Genomic DNA, 23,902 nt, shown 5'->3' on the forward strand with positions numbered 1-23,902 from the left:
TGGATCTTAGGTGTAGGAGAGTATGTGGATTCAGTGCTGGAAGCTTAGCCCTTTTGTCAGTTTTGAAATTGAGCAAGTTACTCATCCATGCTGGGCATCAGATTCCTCACCTGAAAATGGCAACAGTAATACATACCTGCATCACGGGGGTGGCTGTAGGATTAAGTAAGGCCACACCTGTAAAGCACTTAGAATAAGTCTCCGGCACATAATAGGTACCACAAATAGTAGAGCTATTATTAGCAGTAAAAAGAGTGTAGGATTGGAAATTGGAGAGCCTGGGTGTCGGGCTGACCACACATTAATGGAATGTTCCTGTGGCCTTTAGGAAAGGCGTTAGCTGAGATGAGATGCTCTCTGATGTGCCTTCAAGCTCTGTGGTCCTAAGCAGTAGAGAGAACAACTGCGTTTGTGTAGAAGATACCAGTTTTGATGCCTCCAGCTTAAATGTGCTGCAACACATTTTCACAGGCTGGTGTCCCATAGTCTCTGCTTCTTGTGTCCTGTTCAAGTTCTTATTTCAAGTGCTTAGTTGGTGTGAGCATTGGCCCGCTCCTGTTTCTCACTTGCGCTTAGAAGATAAAATGAGCGCAATGGCCTGGAACTTTAATGAGATCCAGACATAAGTGAATCAAGTTAAAGCTAGTGATATTTAGGACAAGTGCTTTATCTTGAAAATGACTACAAAATCCTAATTCAGGCCTGGAACTATGCCCAGAGGTCTGCTGGATTTGGAGACACCATCACTGCTACTTCACTCCTAATGAGACTGTACATTTTCTTACTCCGCTCCACCCACTCCGTGCATTCAGTGTCTCCCAGCGGGCCTCTCCTGTCTGACCTTGTCCCTGCTCTTCATTCTCCCTGCACTCCTTGGGTGCTTTTAGGGGATGGTGGGCACCAGGAAGGGCTCTGTTAACACAGCAAAATGCAGAAAAGAGACAGAGCCACAAAGAAAGCTCTGATTTCTCAGTTCCCTCTGGGTTCCTTTCTTTCTAAGGTGACTGGGTGCATAGATAGGAAGATAGGGAAATGACCTGGAGAGTGTGAGAATTGTTCCTTGAGAGATTATTATTTGCCATTGCTGTGTACCCTACCATCCTGTCAGCACTGCCTGGCCCATAATGCTTTCTACTCCTTGGACTCCAGTTTACCTTAACAGATAGATGATCAGAGTCAACATGGTTTTGTAATATTCTAGCCCTTGCCACCAATTCGGAATTGCCTGATTCATTTGGGGACCAGAAAGGAAACAGATGATGTCTTGAGAGTCCTGCTCTGGGATGGTACTGTGTACTACATGCATAAAACCTCCGTGTGAGTCTGTAATATCATCTTACTATTTTCATTTCATTTTGACAAACATTCTGTATGAAATGCATTCTATTTTACTTGTCCTCAGGGCACATTTTCTTTTATTTCTTTCTTTTTTTTTTTTTTTTGAAACAGAGTCTCACTTGTTGCCCAGGCTGGAGTGCCGTGGTGCGATCCTGGCTGACTGCAACTTCTGCCTCCCAGGTTCCAGCAATTCTCCTGCCTCAGCCTCCCAAGTATCTGGGACTACAGGCGTGTGCTACCATGCCTGGTTAATTTCTTGTATTTTTAGTAGAGATGGCATTTCACTGTTTAGCCAGGATGGTCTCAATCTCCTGACCTCATGATCGACCCACCTTGGCCTGCCAAAGTGCTGGGATTACAGTCGTGAGCCACCACATGTGGCCAGGCCAAATTTTTTAATGAGGATTAGAATAAAAAAAAATTAGTTGATAATATTAAAACTTTATAATCAAAATTGATTTTAGGCTGTAGTTCCCATCTTTTCACCTAAACTGCAATATTAAATAAAGTGGAAATATTTAATTTTCATCAATTTATACCTCTGTGATAAGTGAAAGTGAATACAGTTGGGGAATAGCAAAAAGCAGAAGCAAATGACCCAGGAATAATGAGAAATTGACTTTCTTAAGAAAAAATATGCCTTTAAAATTCTGGTAGCTTGCAGAAAAGATCTGTCCTTAAGGACTCTGTTGGATAAGTAAGCACTTTCAGACTATAAGTGCCATGAAGTTAGGGATAGATCTATTTACTTTTGCCTTAAAAGACCTAGCATCTTGTGTGGCTCCAGACACACGTGTGTGCTCATCTGGGCATGCTAATCATTGAATTAATGAAAGACCAGATGATGAAATGAATGCGAACAAATTCATAGTGTGCATATGTATCTATTGATAAAAGCACTGAAATGGGAACAATTAAAAACAAGTGCTGTTGCTAAATGGTAAACATTTTTGTTGCTTTGGGTTTTTGAAATAGATAAGGCAATTACTGCAACACTCATAGAGGAACTAACTAATTCTGGTGCAGTCAACGGGAAATGGCTCAGAGGATCATGATAAATGCTAACCAGAATAGGCAATATCAATAAGTAAAAGAGGCAGGAGTCAGCGTGTTGGAAAGCTGTCACTAAAGGCCAAGTAGCCTCTAGTATAATTAACAAGGGAACTAACCAGGTAGCTCTGTATCATCGTGTCCTTTTCAAGTTGAAAGACTAGGTATGCTGATTTCTCAAACACTCCAAAGCAGCCAGGTGCATGGCTCATGCCTGCAATCCCAGCACTTTGGGAGGCTGAGGTGGGTAGATCACCTAAGGTCAAGAGTTCGAGACCAGCCTGGCCAACGTGGTGAAACCCCATCTGTACTAAAAATACAAAATAAAATAAAATAAAAAATTAGCCCAGCGTGGTGGCAGATGCCTGTAATCCCAGCTACTTGGGAGGCTGAGGCAGGAGAATTGCTTGAACCCAGGAGGCAGAGGTTGCAGTGAGCCAGTATCGCACACTGCACTCCAGCCTGGGCAACAAAAGCAAAACTCTGTCTCAAAAACAAAAGCAAAGCCCCCCTCCCAAAAAACCACTCCAAAGCAAGTAGTGGGATCATGGACATATTCCAAGGATCATTATCCTATCATCGATTCCTTTTTTGTAGTTTTATAAGACACAGTAAAACAAAAATAATTGCACAGTAGAACATAATAATTGCAAAGATGGCAATAGCAAGTTTCCCTCTAGCTATGAGTGATACGTAAACCTTTAAACATATGTAAAACATCCTGACCATTCTCTAATGTCCCCATTGGCTCACTAGACATTTTGGATTATAGATGCTCTGTTCTCTGGAATTTACTATCAGGAGAGAAACTTTCTAAAGTGTCAATTATTACATTCAAGGAATAGCCCTGACTTCTCAACTATCCAGGTGGCCGGCCAAATAAAATCTTTCTGAAGTCCTTATTCTGGAAATAATAAAACATTATGTTAGTTTGTCACTGGAATCATAAATCAGTACTTAACTTTGGGGAAAACGTTGGTACCACAGCTGAGAGATATTGCAAACAGTTGCAAAAAGAGAGTTTCATTGGTCTTTTATAGATCGTAGAGTAAATTGACCCACTCCAGGAAATAGTACAATCATATACTCATTGGAGTTCATTGGGGTATTTATGTAGGAGCATGCATACCACACATTCACATACACCGAGATAGTGGAGTAGGAGCAAAGCGATATTTCTCACTTAAACACTTACAGCTGTGTAAACACGTGCAGAATCATGAAATGGAAACATCCAATAACAGCTTGTGCCAGAGATGGTAAAAGAGAAACTAAATCAATCTGAGTAGTCCTATCTTTCTCTGAGATTGAATGAACATTGGTGGACCTGCTAAGATGTCCAAAAAAAAAAAAAAAAAAAAAGTTATCAAGGAGAAAGAAAGAGTCAAGCATGAATGCCGGGAGATCTATACATGTAATTATTTACTCTTGAACTATCAGATGTTGAATCTCTAGAGGTTGCCTTATATACACAGAGCCAGGTGTTAGCTGGAGTTCTTGTTTTTTAAGGTTTAAATAAAAGTACTTTAACCTTAAGTTGCATGTCCCTGTCCTCCTGAAGATTTCTGTGGATTCCCAGGGGTGTTCACACGTTCATCCTTCACTTCGATTTTCTGTTTGTGATCCTTCTCTCCTCCTGGCATCTTGCTCCCAGCTTGCTGTCTACCTTTTGTCCTGCAGAGACTTGAATGGGGTGCACAGGTATTTTCCCTCACCTCTCAAATGTCTCTCGGTACATCAACTGGGCATAACTTTTACTGAAGATTTTCGGGCAGTAGCAGAGACTTAGATAACAAAACAGCACAGATGATGATGTAAGATGAAGTATTTGACCGCTTGGATTCTTTTCCTTTGGCTGCTAAAGGGAATTTCTTCCTGGCTAAAATTTCCTCCTTCTGTCTTTTAGTTTCCTGCCATGGTTCTGCCCAACTCAAAAATCTCTCTTATGTCTCTTTTGTAGGGCTGTACCAGAATGTTATAATTTCTTCTTCCTTTTCATGCCTGGCAACTCATCTTCCTCATTGTTTGTCCTTGCTTATCCTGGCCAAACCATGTTGGCTACCTTTCCATAACCAAAATGGATTGCTGAGCAGGATAATTCTCCAAAAAGAAATTAAACAACTGGCCCTTGGATAACACCCCACCTCCAATTTTTTGTTAGATACAGGTTGCCCACTGTTTCAGACATTCCACAGTAGGTCCCTAATGGGTATCTTAAATTTTATTCTCTTACATACAAGCTCTGCTTATGTAAACTGTTCTGTTCATCATCTCTGAAAAAATGCAACTACTCCCTGCACTTGTCTGTCTGTACAGGTTCTCCTGACTCAGTGTTCTCTCCTATTTGTCTGATCCCACCCACTCTTTGAAACGCTTTTCTTTTTCCTTTCAGTTAGACTTGCCAGATAAAATATGTGGCACATAGTTAAAACTGAATTTCAGATAAACAACAAATAATTTGTGTATTAGTCTATTTCACGCTGCTGATAAAGACATACCCAAGACTAGATAACTTATAAAGAAAAAGAGGTTAATGTACTTATAGTTACATGTGACTGGGGAGGCCTCACAATCATGGTGGAAGGTGAAAGGCATGTCTTACATGGCAGCGGCAAGAGACACTCAGAATGCCAAGTGAAAGGGGTTTTCCCTTATAAAACCATCAGATCTCATGAGACTTAATCACTACCATGAGAACAGTATGGGGGAAACTGCTTCCATGATTCAATTATCTCCCACTGGCTCCTTCCCACACATGGGAATTATGGGAGCTACAACTCAAGATGAAATTTTTGTGGGGACACAGACAAACCATATCAATTTGTAAATATAATTAATACTTGTATTATTAATGTTATATGGGACATACTAGTACTAAATTATTTGTCATTTATCTGAAATTCAAATTAGTGAGGCATGCTGTATTTTTACTTGCTAAATAATGGCAATCCTACTCCTGATGCATGTAATTTGCATATAACATGTGCTCTATGAATGTTTTTTAATTCATTGAGTGACCATCTATGCAGAATCTGGCATGTTTTGGTATTGCCAATACATAAAGAATGTTTTGTTTTTGTGGAAATTATTCCAGAGGAGTTTCAAGCAGTTCTTTGCAGAGAAGCCTGCCATAACACACAGCTGATACAATATAAACACACAATCCCACTGCTTTTTGTTTCCTAGAGGTGGGATCCTGCTGGCCCTCTATCTGTGAAGCAAACAGGGCAGCAGTCACAGAATTTAAGGAAACAGCAGGACTAATTGCTAGCTAGAGGTGAGGCTCAGCATGGCCAGAATGAACTGTTTAGGGCTTAATGCTAACCTCAGTGTGAAAATAAGTAGGTGAAGGCTTTCTGTTTCTGTACATCTGAGTTGGCTTTCATCTAGGCCCCACATTTAGTGTGGACAAGGGAAAGTGAGAGGACCCAAACCCATTCAGGTTGGATCCAAGAGGTTTTCATATGCTGCGGATGTACCCAGCATGGGACTCATATAAGATACTGATAAAGATAGCTACTAGAGCTGAGGAATATATTTACTTTTTGCTGTAGAAAGCCAATGAAGGATTCTTCTACTTTAAAAATCTGCAGACCTTCATCTTCTTGAATGATAAATGAAATAAAAACTGTTGTTCAGAGCATCTTCTATGTACAAGACATTAACAGTATTCTCTACTTTTACGTCACCTGTCTGTGGTTCTCTGTCTATCATATATGTTCCTCTCTTCAACCCAAACTGGTATTAATCTGTCCTTTCTATGTTGCTCAAATATTTATTAACACATGCAGCCTTATATTAGAGGTCTTTAGAAATCAAGTCTTGTTTTCTTTGTGCTATCCAACACTAAATCTTTCCATAATTCTAATACTCATCAGGTCTTTGAATTGATATTTTACCAGGAACATTAAATGACATTTCTAGCTCAGTTCATAAAAACATTATTTCCAGCTTGACTGATCACTGTTAGTGTACAGCATGAGGAAAGTAGATAGTTTAACTTTTCCTGCTGGTTCATGAAACTGCATAAATCTACCCACTAATTATTATTATTTTTACCAGCAACATTTTAGATCCCACTGCTAGACTATTCAATCCCTGTTCAGTTTCTCAGTGTATTATTTGGGAGTCAACTGTATCTGTATTATTTGGGCCATCTTACCTCAGTAGAGTGTTCCTATTTCTTTGCGCAAAATGTGATTATTATATGTGTACTGGCAAGATCCTGCTTCACAAATTGTGCTTGTGTCAATATTAAGCTATTGTATTATGGTGGATTGTGTTACAGTGAATCCTCTTTCTTGACACACACACACACACATACACACACACACACACACACAGGTTTTTTTTTCCCTGAAACTGGAAAAGCCAGTCCCACACAGAAACAGTTTCTAATTTGTCACAGTCACTCCTACAGCAAGGTGTATCCATATCCCGTGATTTTAAATTTCTGCTTTTTTTTGAATGTATTTCTTGTCTCCTCTTTGATGCTTAAGAGTGCCTTTGTGGCTCAGTAGTCCCACCCCACAGCCCTTTTATCATTGATAATATGATAATGTCATCATGGGTACAGCTCAAAAGAGAATCTCTAAGACAGCCCCAACCTCACTACAATTATTCAGCCTAGCTCCACTTTTCTCTGATCTGAGCACTTCTTTGAAGTCAGTGGGAAACTTTCAGCATAAGGAGAGGAGGCTAATCTAGTCCTACAAAGGGAGATTCTCTGACAGGCAATTTCCTTTTCCTTCTTCCCCAAGGCTGTGTGAGCTGTTTGTAGGTAGTTATCTTCTTTGGGCTGTCATGAACAAGGGTTAGCTTTCTCTTTGATTTTATATCTCTATCATATTTTTGCCCAAATACTATGGATATCTATGGTGGTGTTTATGATGACATTTAATGTAGCCTTTAGATATAAGACAAAGAAACAAACAAACAAGCAAAAACCCCAAATGAGCTAACAGTGTGTCTTAAAAAATGCTGGTAAGCCTAATTTTAAAATCAGCTTTATCGAGGAATAGTTGATTTACAAGAAAACTGCTCATATTTAAAGTGAATAGTTTGGTATATGTTGACATATGTATATACTATATTAGTAGAATCATCACCACTATCAAGATCAGGGAACATATCCATTACCGGCAAAGGTTTCTTCATGCCTCTTTGAAATCCTTTTCCCGATCTCCTTTCTGTGGCATTTCTATGTCCCCAGACAACCACTGATGTACTTTTTTTCACTATAGTTTGTATTTTTTAGAATTTTATATAAATAGAATCATACATTATGTGCTCTTTTTGTCTGGCTTCTTTCACTTAGTATAAGTATTTTATCTTTATCCATGTAGCTGGAGCTGCATGTATTCATTCTTATTGTATTCCTTTTTTTTTTTTTTTTTTAAATGGAATTTCACTCTTTTTGCCCAGGTTGGAGTGCAATGGCATGATCTCGGCTCACCGCAACTTCCACTTCCTGGGTTCAAGTGATTCTTCTGCCTCAGCCTCCCAAGTAGCTGGGATTACAGGTGTATGCCACCACCAGATCTGGCTAATTTTGTATTTTTTGAGTAGAGACGGGGTTTCACCATGTTGGTCAGGCTGGTCTTGAACTCCTGACCTCAGGTGATCTGCCTGTCTCAGCCTCCCAAAGTGCTGGGATTATAGGCGGGAGCCACCAAACCCAGCCCATTCTTATTGTATTCTATCACATGAAAAAACTACAATTTGTTTATCCATTTACCTGCTGATGAACACTTGGGTTGTTTCCAGTTTGGGGCTATTACAAACAAAGCTGTATGAACAGTCTTGTAGAAGTCTTTTATGGACATTTGCCTTCATTTCTGCTGGATAAAAATATTGAAGTGGAATGGCTAGGTTGTACTCTAGGTATGTGTCTAACTTCTAAAGAAACTTCTGAATTGTTTTCCAAAGTGGTTGTACCATTTTACATTCCCATTAGCATTGTATGAGATTTCCAGTTACTCCAACACAATTGGTGTGGTCAGTCTTTTCAATTTTGGCCATTATAAAAGCATGTAGTACATCTCATTGTGGTTTTAATTTATATTTTCCTAATGACTAATGATGTTAATCATTTTTTCATATCCTTATTTGCCACCTGGGTATCTTCTTTAGTAAAATGTCTTTCAAATTGCTTACCCATTTTAAAAATTGGGCTGTTTTTCTTATTATTAAAATTTGAGAATTCTTTATGTATTATGGATACAAACCTTTGGCCAGAAATGTGATTTGCAAATACTCTTTTCAGTCCTTGTCTTTTTATTCTCTTAACAGTGCCCTTGAAGAATAGGTGGTTTTAATTTCAATGAAGTTCAATTTGTCAATTTTTTCTATGTGTCATACCTAAGAAATTTTTGCCTAACCTCACGAAAATTTTTCTTCTTTGTTTTTGTATTCTAGAAATGTTATAATTATATCCTTTACATTTAAAGCTATGATTGATTTTGCGTTAATTTTTGTATATGGTGCAAGATATAGATTAATGTTTATTTACTTCTCTGGATATGAACATCTAATTGTTCTAGCATCAGTTGTTGAAAAAATAATGTTTTCTCCAATTTCTCCATAAAGGTAAAATTGATTGACCTTTATATAAATCAATTGACCATTTGCAAGAATCCATTTCTGAGCTGTCTCTTCTCTTCCAGAAATAGATTCTTGCATGTATCAATCAGGTTGTGTGTTTATTGTTGCTAAATTGTAGGAGTTTTTTCTATATTCTGGATATTAAGCATTTATCAGATGTATGATTTACATTTTTTTCTCTCATTCTGTGAGCTGGATTTTCATTCTGTGAACAGTGTCCTTTGGTGTACAAGCTTCCCTAAGTTTTGAGCTTCAAATGTGCCACCTGAGGTAATCATGTCCCTGAAGATAAAATTAGTCTGAATGTTGTCGATGAAAGACTATTAAGCAGAAACAACTGTATTCATTATCTATTGATAAATAACACCCTGTCTCACACCTGAGTGGCTTAAAACAAATAATAAACATTTTTTATCCCTCACAGTTTCTGTGGGTCAGGAACTTGGGAATAAAACAGGCTGTACAATCTGGATCAGATTTCTCATGAATTCCAGTCAGATTTTGGCTGAGGTAGCATTAATCTTAAGCCTTCGACTGGGCTGGAAGATCTTTTTCCAAGGTGTCTCACTAAGTGTCTGTAAAATTGGTGCTTGCTATGAGTGCTGAGTAGGAGGACTCGGCTTTCTTTCTCCCACACGGGACGGCCGTTCTACAGGGCTGCTTGAGTATCCTCACGACTTGGTGCTGGCTTCTTCCAAAGCAAGTCATTCAAGAGAAGAAGGAGAAAGCTGCAATGCCTGTTATGCTGTTATGTCCTACCCTTAGAAGTAAAAACAAACAAACAAACAAACAAACAAAAAACCATAATAGGACTACAGTGAAAGTACGGTTGCTAATTTTTATATATCCCTTAAGATTGTACTTGTTTGTTTTGGCTGGGTTTGAGGGCCAGAATATGTTGGAATAATTTTACGTGATTGATTTTTTGAAACCCTGGAAAAGTGGAGATAATCAGAAGCTAGAACTGTTGAAGAGAGACCATAGAAACACAGGTCATTTGTGTCCAAGTGAGTATGCATGGCCCACAGGTAGGAGACAGCCATCCTGACTTAGTCTACCCAGGACCCAGAGAAGTTCTGGCACTTTAATGACTGAAGTCTTGGTTCCTCCAGACTCAGCATTGTGAGCTAGTGGCTGATGCTTTTGTGAGTGATGGTAGAGGTGTGACTTCACCTGCAACTTCATGGGCAGGAGACAGAGGCAAGTGAAAACCGAAACAAAAGAAGCAAATCCGGGGCGGTGCAGTGTGGGTATGCTTCTGACAAGTGGGTGCACAAGGATATGCGATGGAGGCTTTTGGGGATGTCTATAGATGGTTGGGGGATAAGCTGAATGGTGTTCTTCCTGGTGATCAAGCCAATGGTGCCTCATGTCATCACAACTTAGGTATAAAATGAAGTATGACCTTATTTCTAGATGATTATCATTAATCCATTTGATATTTTTTATAAATCACAACCAGCATTTTCTATTCATCACCCAAAGAGATTATCAAGAATTTGGTTCCCTCACAAGAACATCCACAGCAAGCATTCAAACAAACTGTTGTTAAAATAAATGGTGCTATAGCGTTTATTCCAATTGTTATTAATAGACCTTGTTTTATTTCCCAGACTTTCAAACAGGCAGAAAATAAAATCCCTATGTTTCTAAATGCCCATTACAGGGATCTTAGATTGAAAATTATATCTGTCCAAATTGTACGGAATCTGTAATATATAGAGATTGTATTTCTATAAACAGTCTTCAGAATTGGAACACCCAGAAGCATCTGCACACCACAAAGTTGCCATTTTGTTTCTGACCATTTCTCAGTTTACAAAATAGCAACTGGAACTAGTTTCTCTACCTCAACTGGCACTAAAATGGGGATACACTTGGGCTGGAATTGCATTTGGAAATGGAATTCTTGCCATGAACCAATAAACCATTGGAAGCATGGAGGATTGGAATGGGAATGAAATAGCAGAGGTCCCAAGCACAGTGGTACTGTGCATTCACACATCTCATGGGAAGAAGCTAATTCCATGAAACAAGTTCTTACCATCCAGGTACTTCCATGGCTTAGATGTGGGATTGGGGTCCTGGAAGGCAGTTATTAAATGACCAGCACTACCCCCCTTTGCAAGAGTTACATTTTTGGTTATTGAGATTATGGCATGCTAAAATATTTGAGTTTGCTTAAATTTCAGCAGCTTAATTTTGTAGCAGCAGGGACCTATTTTGTCTGAGCAAGCATTCTCCTTTATGAGGCACTAGCGGAATTGTGAATACAGGGAAATGTTCAGTTCTAATGGGGATAATGATAAAAATGCAATTAAAATTCTCTCTAGTACACAAACTGGTCTCACCATGAAGTTTGTTTCTCAAGTGTTTTGAAAAAAAAAAGTTACATGAATGCTCAATAACTGCCTGAAATGCCAAGGTCTCTAGGTAGGAGAAAGAATAACCAAAAATAAACTAGAAAAGATACCATAGGAAGTGGAAGATAAATTCCATTTTAATTTCATTAAGAATGACAAAGTGAAAGTAATGATTAATCATGATAGCTTGTTATTATGCAATTATCTGGGATCACTATTCAGATATTCTATTTACATTATAAAATATTCCAATAGGCATAAACAAAAGCTAACGTAAAATCTTGGTCCTCATGTGATAGCTCAAGAAATGCTTAATATTGTCCCCATAGCTTGGGAACTACCTGACTTAATTACAAGCTCTGTTTTGCACAATGGAAAGCATCAGATTATTGAATCACAAGTTATAGCTGAGCTGAAACTTGGGAAAGCACCATGGAATATTTGAACAATTTAAATTGAACAAAATTCCTTAATGTTGGGAAGAATATAACATCTGTGAGAGCTTTTGAGGAAAAAAATATTTAGAGTAAATAAGTAGGAAGAAACTAAACTTAAAAAATAGTTTTAAGACTGTATATGGTGGCTCATGCCTATAATCCCAGAACTTTGGGAGGTTGATGCTGGAGGATTGCTTGAGACCTCCTGGAGTTTGAGACCAGCCTTGGCAACATAGTGAGACCCTGTCTCTACCAAAAATACAAAAATTAGCCAGACATAGTGGCATGTGCCTGTAGTCCCAGCTACTCAGGAGGCTGAGATGGAGGAGGGCTTGAGCTCGGGAGTTCCAAGTTGCGGTAAGCACAGATTGCACCACTGCACTCCAGCCTGGACAACAGAGTGAAACCTTGTCTCTGGAAAATAATAATAATAAAAAAATGTTGGCCGGGTGCAGTGGCTCATGACTGTAATCCCAGCACTTTGGGAGGCTGAGGCGGGTAGATCATGACGTGAAGAGATCAAGACCATCCTGGCCAACGTGGTGAAACCCCGTCTCTATTAAAAATACAAAAACTAGCTGGGCGTGGTGGCTTGCACCTGTAGTCCCAGCTACTGGGGAGGCTGAGGCAGGAGAATCACTTGAACCCAGGAGGCAGAGGTTGCAGTGAGCCAAGATCATGCCACTTCACTCCAGCCTGGGTGACAGGGAGAGACTCCATTTCAAAAAAAAAAAAAAATTACTTTCTGTATTCTATAAATAAATGCTTCCTAGTTGGGAAATGGAGTTAGTTTTGAGTTCATATGTGTTTATTGCAATCAGTCCATACTGTTTTTTAAACATTATTTCATATATCAGTGGCCAACTTTACCTTCTAGGTAAAGTGAGACTCCGTCTCAAAAAACAAACAAACAAACAACAACAACAAAAAAACACCACAAAAGTTTTGCGAGGTTTTGTGGGAAATTACCAAGTTTGAAAATAATGTTGTCCTTATCTCATGTATTTTTTTCATAATACTTGCAAACGGCAAGAGACTGTACCTGCCAGCAATTTGCTATTTTACTTTCTTTTTTAGTGTCTATGTTTAATATGAAAAAAATCTATGCTTTACCTCCATATCGTTTAAAATTTTTAAAAGCAACATGGAATTCTATTGTTATTTGTTAAACTAACAAAATATATAGTATAGATAGTTTAAAAAATTCTGATGCCACTGGGTTAGGAATTAAGGTAGTAGATGAGGGTTGAGTGGCGAATAAATTTGTGTTTCATATTTTCTCATTTCTTCTTGGCTGACACAATGGTTTCCCTTGGCCTTATTTTTTTCATGTGTAACACAAGCAGGAAATGCCCAGCGTTTAAAAAGGAGATAGGACTGAAGGGTGAGTGAGTGATCTACCAGCGTTGTCTACCAGAAACTCATCCCCTGTGCAGGGGATGCCCCAAGGTGAAGTGACATTACATCACAAAGGGGTGGCTTGATCTAACTGGCAAGGCCCAATGCTGTTTGCTTAGGATACATAGCATGCTGTGTGCATTTCTGCCTGGCATATAGTAGGCACTTGATAAATATTTATTAATAGGATTTATCTAGCTTGAGACTTCCTTGAGGTTAGAGATGACATTTATCTTTATAGCATGCAATGAACTCACGGTATTTAATGATTTATTGAATCATTATTGTCACATTAATTTATGATTGACTTTTAGAGAGGATATCAATCATGGAGAATAATGAAACATTATTTATAGAAGATGCCTTAATTTTTAAAATAAAAAGACCCTTCTAAGTAGAAGGTATTATGTTTTATGTTGTTTTGTTTTATTTTTGATACAGGGTCTCATATTGTCACCCAGGCTGGAGGGCAGTGGCTTGATCATGGCTCACTGCAGACTTAACTTCCTGGGCTCAAGCAATCCTCCCACTTCAGCCTCCCAAGTAGCTGGGACTACAGGCACATGCCACTACCCCCAGGTAACTTTACAAAAAAACACTTTTTTTGGCGGGGGGCCTTGCTACGTTGCCCAGCCTGTTCTCAAGTTCCTGACCTCAAGTGATCCTCCTGCATCAGCCTCTTGAGGCACTGGGATTACAGGCATGGGCCACTATGCCTGTCCTGAGGTATTATATTTTAAACTGTAGCCAAGTCAGGAGAGAAGCAAACATATAATTTCAGTATGTGAATCATCTTTAGTTTTGAGCAAAAGTATTAGACAGCCTTATTGCCCTTTAGGTTATATTGTATGGAAGAATTAGAGAAAGTTATTGTTTTCAGAAGAACTGCCTCTGCAACAAAATCCTAGCCATTTATGAGGGCTGAGTCTTGAGGGAAGATCCATCATTTCCTGCTTTTTGGGAGAAAACCCATGATAGGCCACCATGACCCTGAACTCAATGATGGTTTCAAATAAAGCATCTGAACCCTGCAGTATTAAGAGCAGGAGAGAAAAGTGCTACTGCTGTTGGTGTCCGAGGTTATCGTGCTACAAGCGCTTATTTGCTGGACAGCTTTAAGAGAGTACAGTGATTTACAGTCATTGGGAGAGAAAGGTCAATTTGAGGGAGTATAGATTTCCCATTCATCACCATAACTTCTAATCTTTTTGGTGATTTTATTTTCAGATATCAAACTAGTCATTTTGGTTTTGTTAATGCTTTTCCTCGATTGATATATTTTTCTGACATAAACAAGGGTGAGCTGCGTTTGCCCGACATTGTGCTCTTTTATTTCAGCTATTTCAGATGGGAAAACTGACACCATGGTCAACAATGAAGAAGCATTTATTAATCGACTTGGGGTGGTCTGGCTTTTACATTGAAGCCCTGCTCACTCCCCTCCTCCTCCCTTTCTCTATGCCTCCAACCTCCATCGTTTTCAAGAGTCTGAGATAATCTGTGGAATCAGCAGAGCTGGATGTCACCAGGGAGATGGCACAGAAAGGAAGGAAGGCATCTTGGGAAGTATATGAAGAAGTCATTTCACAGCTGACAGAAGCACAACCACCATTCTCCCTCAGACCTCAGGCTTAGAACTTTGTGCCTGTGAAGTATAATAACCATAGGAAATCGTCAAAGGTCATTACACTTTGCTAAGAAACCCTAGGTAAATGCATAAAGTAAAAAACATTTGTAACTTGTATGTAGATTAGCCTATTGGGTCATTAAACATAATTTGTTAATATCAAATATATATCGCTATATATATAAAATAATGCTATATAGGGCATATATTTCTCTTTTGTTAAATCGTAATCTCAATTATAATATGACAGTCTATTAAAAAACAATTTCCAAATAAGTGGACTATATAAGATGCAGATTTCACTCCATAATGAGCTTTATTATTTTCATTTAACCTTTTCCTCATCCTCATGATATTCTGGCTTTGGAATATATGGATTACTGCTGCATGGTGTGGATTCTATGTTACTGTCTAGGCCATTTATTAAGAGGAGTTGAGATTTGTGTTTGACTTGTTTGTCACTTGAACTTCCAGGGCCTAGCACAGTGACTGGCACAGTAAGCATTATTTTTTTTTCAGAAGTAAACATTTATTTGCCAAAGAAAATCTGTCAAAAGTTTTTGTGTGCTCTCAGAATTCTGGATGGAAAATCTGTAGGTATCTCCCCAGATCTGGCTGTCACAGACTGTCCCAGGCTGTCACTTAACCTTATCTAAAACCAATCTCAGTCTCTTCCCCTTTCCTCTTCCTCCCTTCCCTGTTTTTGTACTGATACTATTTCCTCTGGGATGCTGAGATGGAAAGCTCATAGTCACATGTGAGCCCCACCTCCGTGCACAGTGTAACAAATCAATAAAAATCTTTTATGAATTTTTTTTTTACAAACGCTCCTTGCATTCGAAATGTTAACTTCTTTAGACTTTCTTTAGATTTTCTCCATTTTGATAATTATTTGTTGGTTTCTATTTTATCTCTTCTATTTTTATCCTGACACTTCCTGTTCAAGACCCTATAGTCAAGGAGCAAAGGTCAACACTGTGATCTGCATCCAGGGTCTTCCAAGGTTAACTCCACAGGTGCCACGCACACCCTCCGTAACTCTGCCTGCCCATGTCTACTTAGTACTTTGCTAAACTGGTTTCCTGCCAGAGATGCCCAGGCTGCTCCAGTCTATCTCAAGCACTCTAGGAGGAACATTATGGTGAGGAGCATGAACCTTGACCAGATAGACCTCGGTTCATAGCCCCAGCTCTACTCCTTTACCATTTAACCTCTATCCCTTTTACTCTAAGTTAACATTTTCAGGACCTGGGAAGCAGCCTGTATAATTTGACTTTTATGAGATTTGACTTCAGTTTTAGCTCCTATCCTGAAACTAGAAAAAAATTTAGTCTCCCATGTTCTTGAATGGTTCTTACAGTTCTCCTTGAAGAGGTCCTTCACATCCCTTGTAAGTTGGATTCCTAGGAATTTTTTTTTTTTTTTTTTTTTGAGACGGAGTCTTGCTCTGTGCCCCAGGCTGGAGTGTAGTGGTGCAATCTCGGCTCACTGCAAGCTCCGCCCCCCGGGTTCATGCCATTCTCTTGGTAGCAATTGTGAATGGGAGTTCACTCATAATTTGGCTCTCTGTCTGTTATTGGTGTATAAGGATGCTTGTGATTTTTGTACATTGATTTTGTATCCTGAGACTTTGCTGAAGTTGCTTATCAGCTTAAGGAGATTTTGGGCTGAGACAATGGGGTTTTCTAAATATACAGTCATGTCATCTGCAAACAGAGACAATTTGATTTCCTCTTTTCCTATTTGAATACTCTTTATTTCTTTCTCTTGCCTGATTGCCCTGACCAGAACTTCCAATACTATGTTGAATAGGAGTGGTGAGAGTTGGAATGAAGAGAAGAATCTCTTCTTTGAGATTCTTCCACCTATTTGCCACTCAGCCTCCTCGGGCTGTGCAAAGCGACACTCAGTGGACCTTTGCTGAGGAGCTGCTCACACTTCTGTGATGAAGGATGGCCAGCGCCATTCCAAAGAAGGAATGATTGTCACCACAGTCCTGCTGTCTTTCTAGTCTCCCTGCAACTCTAGACATGAGCATCCCTTCCCTCAAGGACTTGCTGTTTGTTCCTGGTGGCAAGACACCACAACTGTGTCCCAGTATACTGACATTAGACCCCAAGCTGACTCAGTAAAACTGTCTAGGTTTATTAAAGACAAGTGAATACTCTGATTCCCAGATGAAGCTGAAGTGTAAGTTACGGTGTCCTAGGTTTTTACATTTTGTGGGAAATGACAAAGTGATGTCAATTTTTGTTTTTGCCAAATAAGGGCACTAACAAAAATTTACTATCTTGCATTCTATCTTTTTCAATGAAAAAAAACAGCTTATAGTTTCTGCATAAAAAGATGTTATTAAGTTGAACAGGTTTAGCTTTGGGATTATTATTTTTCTTAGTTCACTGAGGCAGGGTGAAATGTTAGCCAGGAATTGGCTCTCATCATTAATCCTGAGTTTGGAAACCACTGTTATATGAAACTTGTTAATTCAGTGGACATATTCTTGAAGGTCCTCTTTCAAGTCCTTTAATTTGAGAGGACTGAAGAAGGTCACAGCTATGGCGCTACTTCCTCCTCTTCCCTATACCTATACATATCCTTATGATACATTTAAGCAATTACTTGTCTTGTACTGTCCTCTAATGGTTTCGTATATGGATATCTTGTCTCTTCCAACCAGATTCGAATGCCAGGCAAATAGAAGGTACTGAAGAACTAATTTTACAAACACATTTCTATAGTATACACCAACCTGCAGGCTGTTTAAGGATGTTCAGACATTTGTGTGTCTATGTGTGTGTTTAAATATTTTGGAAGTCTTTTGGAATCATCAATGTGAAAAGTGCACATTTTTGAAGGATTAAACGAGCTTTGTAGAGTAAGAAAACAAGCCTTTGAGGCCGGGCGCGGTGGCTCAAGCCTGTAATCCCAGCACTTTGGGAGGCCGAGACGGGTGGATCACTAGGTCAGGAGATCGAGACCATCCTGGCTAACACGGTGAAACCCCGTCTCTACTAAAAAAGACAAAAAACTAGCCGGGCGAGGTGGCGGGCGCCTGTAGTCCCAGCTACTCAGGAGGCTGAGACAGGAGAATGGCCCGAACCCGGGAGGCGGAGCTTGCAGTGAGCTGAGATCCGGCCACTACACTCTAGCCTGGGCGACAGAGCGAGACTCCGTCTCAAAAAAAAAAAAAGAAAACAAGCCTTTGGAGTCAAGTCTCCAGCTTCGTCTCCATTTCCTGACGAGGCTGCAAGATTAAAATCCCAATTGAGTAGACGTGGCCCTGCATTTGAAGCATAGATGAAGTCTCTCCTCATTTTTGATGATATAGTAATAATGTAGTGTGTAGCAAGGTAGTTGAGGTGCTCCCACAAAATATCAGAATTGTTTTTCATTTTAATGTACTTTTTTTAACTTAAAAAAACCATAAAATGTTCCTCAGAGTGACAGTCAAGCTTCAATATTTATGACTTTCTGATTGCTCTAGCGGTTTAGAAAAAAAAATAAAAATGAGCCCTGAAGTAAAATTTGAGTGGAAAAGATTAAAATTCAGAATTATGGACTTTTCTCATTTAAATAAGTATTCACTTTTTCCTGGAAGTTTTATGTGCCAACCCCAGTTTCTCTGTATTTGACAATCCTTGAAATAGTACTTAACTTCTTTCTTGAAAATATATGAACGGTTTTATTTTTTGAAAACAGATCCCTTTGGATGAGCACAACATTCTCCCAGAAGCTTTTACACTCTACTTTAGACCACAAGCCAAGCACACACACACATTGTCTTGGAAGTGAATGGTTCTTTTCAGAGCACTAGCGGGGGAGCATATGAGTGAATGAAAGTGGATACAGGAGAGAGCATCATTATCTTTAGGATATTTTAAACTGCTGTGATTTATTATATCTACTTGGCCGATTGGTGATATGTACTCTAAATTGCTCCATCATTTACTTTCCTGTGAACCCTTGTTTTCTGATTCATATGTCTTAAGTCTTATGACTAAATCAAACCATATTTCCTTACCCAAATGCAGTTCTTTAATTACTTTATAATTTTGTGACTGCTTTTTCCCTTCGAATAGTGTATTTCGACAGCTACTTAGAGGAATATGTTATTAGTGTCTAATTAAATTTTTAATTTAGTTAGGGAAAGGAGGAATGTGACTACAGGTTGGCATCTGTAATCTGAAAATACAAAATACAAAATGCTCCAAAATCCAAAACTCTTTGAGTGCTAACGTGGTGCCAAAAGTAGAAAATTCGACACATAAGTACTAACACGAATTTGGTTTCATGCACAAAATTATTAAAAATATTGTATAAAATTACCTTCAGGCCATGTATATAAGGTGTATATGAAACATAAGTGAATTTTGGGTTTAGACTTGGGTCTCATCCCCAAGATATCTCATTATGTGTATGTAAATATCCCAAAATCTGGAAAAAATCTGAAAATCCGGAAAAAAAATCTGAAAATCTGAAACACTCCTGGTCCTAAGCATTTCAGATGAGGGATACTCAGCCTGTATTTCCATTCGAGGTGTGTGTAAGGTCATTTTATTACTAGGAACTCTAATTGCTGTTACAGAATGTGGATGTGACTAAAGAAAAATGACAGTTGATGAATATTCTCAGAAAGGGAATAAGGAAGAATGACTCCCCCCAGACACGAAGATTCGCTGTAAAAGAAAATTTTGTTATACTCATTAAAAAGTATTTAAGTTTTAGTAACAACTTACATCTCCAGGATTTTCCTCTCTTAGCTTTCCTGATTAATTAATTCTTTCAACAAATATCTGAGTGTTCCCTAAGCCTTGTTTTAGGTTCTGGGAGTATAGCAGTAACTAACACAGACCAAAGCTCTACCCTTGTGTTACTGATACTCTAATGATTCCTGGTGAATTCATTTATTTATTTTTACAAAAGCTTGTTATATGAGCCTTATATAAAAGATCCAAATAGTTATATCTTGCAGCCTTAGTAGTAAAAGAACCAAAATGAATAATTCAGGATTTGATTTCTAGGGTAGCAGTGTGATAATATACTCTTTTTCTAGATTTGGATTCTGAGCAGTAGCAGGTACATATTGTGGCGACAAAAACTGACTCATCCCTGAAGAAAGTAATATGGAAAGCAGAGAAATTGTCAGGATTGTTTGGCGACAGTATTGTGAGACTGTTCTCCTAAACATGCATAAAAATGTTTAAATGGCAGAAGAGAACAGCATGTTTGCATCTGGTTTACAAGAAAGGTTTTATTCAAGACAATATTGGAAAAAAGTCTTAGCCTGAGCCAATTTTGAAATGTTGAGGATGGGGAGAAATTTGAGGCAGAGCTGGCCCTAGTTATAAAAGAGAAGGCAGAGTTTGGGCATCCACCTTTTCCCATCTCCCTTTACCCCTTTTTCCATCTGACTTATTACAGATCCTGCCACATTCCATGTGGGTGGAGAGAACTGGCTGCCCCAGGTCCGCAGACCTACTCTGCTATTTGGCATTCATGTGAGCATGAACAACCACCTAGTTCACACTTCATTTTCCCATCTACAAAATAAAGATAAGAACACAGACTTCAGAAGGTAATGGTGAAGATTAGATATAATGTATGTGACAATGCTTTGAAACAATTCGTAACAAGAAATAGCATAATGGTTAATACTTCTTTAAGCAATGGCAATAAGACTGAGAAGCACAGGAGCTCTCTATACACCGGAGAGCTTTTCTCAGACTGTGCCTTAGATGACCTATGCCATGGGCAAGGCTGGTTACTGTGGTTACAGAAAGCCATATTGACCCCAGTCTGTTCTGATCCTGAGTTACTCACTCTTGCCAGGCTGGTCCCAGATGGAACTTTGTATGGAACGTACTTCCTGTAGATATGACCAACTCTGGAACACGGAACATCAAACATTTCGCCTCCACACATCCAAACCTGAAAAGGGAAAAACAGAACAGAAGACAACAGTGAATTTCACACCAGAAAGGAATTATCAGTAGGACTCACAAACCATCTTAAAATCTCTAAAAGTCGTTAAATCAATAAGTTCTACTTATTATAAATGGCTAACCAAAAAAGAAAACCAGGTTTTTTAAAATCTAGATTCATAAAAGTTTAAAACCAAAATACAGCTGAGTGCAGTGGCTCATGCCTGTAATCCCAGTACTTTGGGAGGCCAAGGAGGGAGGATCACTTGAGCCCAGGAGGTCATGACCAGCCTGTGCAACATGACAAAACTTCATCTCTACAAAAAATACAAAAATTAGCTGGATGTGGTGGTGTGCGCCTGCAGCCCCAGCTACTTGGGAGGCTGAGGTGGGAGAATGGCTTGCTGCAGTGACCTATGTTTGCACCACTGCACTTCAGCCTGGGCAACAGAGCGAGACCCTGTCTTAACAACAACAACAAAAAAACCGAAACTAAAATAGTAGTTCAATAAAATCTTGTTTCTATAGACAATATGTTGGCTTAAGAAAAATTCTAGTAAAATTTTCTTACAAATATTGTATTGAACCCACATTTCATACTTAGACATCTTATTTATATAGATATTTGTTTCAATAATCTTGTAAAAATCATTTGAAGAAATAACATTTGAAATTAAAATGCTAATTTAAAAATTTAACATATAAAAAGTGGAATTTTAAAAATAGGTGAATGCTTTAAAGAACACAAGCATATGCATAAGTTTTAAGTTGCATTCTGAAACTTGCAGCAATGCTAACCTTAAAAATCAGAGTTGCATTCTCATTTCTCTCCCCCAAACTGATCTTTTTCTTAGGTACAGAAAATAATCAGTTAAGATGCTGTACTTTCTTTTCTTTTGTTTTGAGACGGAGTTTCGCTCTTGTTGCCCAGGCTGCTGTGGAATGGCGCAATCTCGGCTCACTGCAACCTCTGCCTCCTGGGTTCAAGCAATTCTCCTGCCTCAGCTGCCCAAGTAGCTGAGATTACAGGTGCCCACCACGATGCTCAGCTAATTTTTTGTATTTTTAGTAGAGGTGGGGTTTCACCATGTTGGCCAGGCTAGTCTGGAACTCCTGACTTCAGGTGATCCGCCCACCTCAATCTCCTAAAGTGTTGAGATTACAGGCGTGAGCCACCGCACCTGGCCCAAGATGCCATACTTTTATATTTAGTAACAAAAGTCATGGTTATATTTTACCATGACTACCTTCTCAGACAGACGCACACTTAATTGTGGTTTTATATAACAGACCATCTATTATAAAAGAACTAATTATCAAAACATAAATCCAGGATTCATATAAGCTATAGTCTTAGATATTTTTATTGTAAGATAAATTATTATAAAAAGAGATACTCTGATGGTTAATTTTGTGACTCAACTTGGCTGGACCACAGCGACCAGAAATTTGGTCAAACACTATTCTGGATCTTTCTGTGAAGGTGTTTTTTTGCATTCGATTAACATTTGAAATCAGTGGACTTTGAGTAAAGTGAACTACCTTCCATGATATGGATGGGCCTCATCCAACTGGATGAAGGTGTTAATAGAACAAAGTCTGACCTCTACTGAGCAAGAAGGAATTCTGCCAGCAGAATCCCTGGGTCTCCAGCTTGCCCACCTACTCTGAAGATTGTGGACCTACCAAGCTTCCACAATCATGTGAGCCAATTCCTTAAAATTAATCTCTCTCTCCTCTTGGTTTTGTTTCTCTGGAGACCCCTGAGTAATACAGATACATATCTTTATTTGAAGTGTAATATTGAAAGAGAGAAAGAGAAGTGCTAATGTTTTCCTTTATATTTGCTTCAAATTTCTTTCACTAAGAGAAATGACACCCAAGTGAGAATGGTTGAACAAATAGTGATTAAGGTCAATGGAAGTCCAAGAAGGAAGAAATGCAATTATTAAAGCAACATTCAGTTGCTGTAATTGAGTTCAGGATTACTCATAGTATTAATTTCAACTTGATGGAATATTTATTAATGATTTGGATCAAGCCTTCAGAAATATATGTGGGTGATATAAAGCTGGTAAGGGCAGTGGACAGTCTAAAGTAAATTATGAACATCTGGAAAGATCTCCACAGCATAGAACTATATAATATTGAAAATAAAAAGGCAACAACAAACACTCGTCCGAGGATCTTAAGAAATCAACTCTTCCACACGTCACTACTGTGGAGAATTTAGGGACCAACGATATAGATCTATCTACAGGCCTGAAGTCTTTCGCTAATTTCTGGATACATGCTATTTATATTTCCTTCTAAAGGGAATTTTGAAGTGGAAAAGTGATGCGAACTCTGTCTTAAGAGAGGCAGTTGAAAGAACTAAAGATGTGTAGTTCTGATAAGATAAAATTCAGAGATAGCCTTTTCAAAGAACCTAATATTTGGAAGAGATATTTTGTAGAGCCTTTAGGAGGTAGAACCAGGATTAATTCCATATAGCTATAAGGGGGCAGATTTTAACCTAGTAGGAAGAAATTTCTAATAAAATGATTAAAGATCGAATGAACTTCCCGTATCACTAGATGTTTTGAAATCTGCAGCAGATGACACTGGGGATAAACATATGACTCGAATGGACATTTGATCTAGTTGATACTTTAAGGCAATTCTACAGCATGAGTTAGCGTTTATGAATGGTTATTATGCCCTTTTCATTAATTATTTCATGAAATGCTCACAATTCAATGACAGACTTTACTGTTTCCCCAATTATGAAGGTGGGAAAATGGCAGCCTAGAGACGCTGAGTAGCTTGTTCAAAGCCACATAACTGGCCACTTCCGAACTGAGATTTGAAAACCTAGTGGTTTAACTTCAGTGCCCATATGTTTAATTGATATTGTATCTACAGATTATGCAAACTCTTTCTGTAAAGGGCCAGATAATAAATACTTTTGCCTTTGTAGGTCATATGGTATCTTTTGCAACCCCTCAAATCTGCTAACAAATAGGCATAGTGTAAATTCAGTTAAACCCTGGTTACAAAAACTGGCAGTGCGTTATTCTTTGCTGGCTCTTGTTCTATAGAGTAAGGAGTCCTTTCAAACACTGAAATTCAGTGATTCTAAGATAATGTATGTGGGAGATTATAGTTTCCCAAGTTAGACACCAC

General features: G+C 38.7%; 1 protein-coding gene across 5 annotated transcripts in view; it reads right to left on the bottom strand.

The window, feature by feature from the left end:
- The window catches only part of LOC105466678 (polypeptide N-acetylgalactosaminyltransferase like 6), a 1,213,852-nt gene that overhangs the window by 84,516 nt on the left and 1,105,434 nt on the right, over positions 1 to 23,902 (bottom strand). For all 5 annotated transcript variants that reach the window (XM_011715760.3, XM_011715757.3, XM_011715758.2 and 2 more), the window contains one exon: positions 20,637 to 20,744. In XM_011715760.3, coding sequence (XP_011714062.2) covers positions 20,637 to 20,744 — 108 coding nt within the window. The remainder of the gene's footprint in view (positions 1 to 20,636; positions 20,745 to 23,902) is intronic.

This window comes from Macaca nemestrina, chromosome 3, assembly GCF_043159975.1.
Source record: "Macaca nemestrina isolate mMacNem1 chromosome 3, mMacNem.hap1, whole genome shotgun sequence".
NCBI lineage: Eukaryota > Metazoa > Chordata > Mammalia > Primates > Cercopithecidae > Macaca > Macaca nemestrina.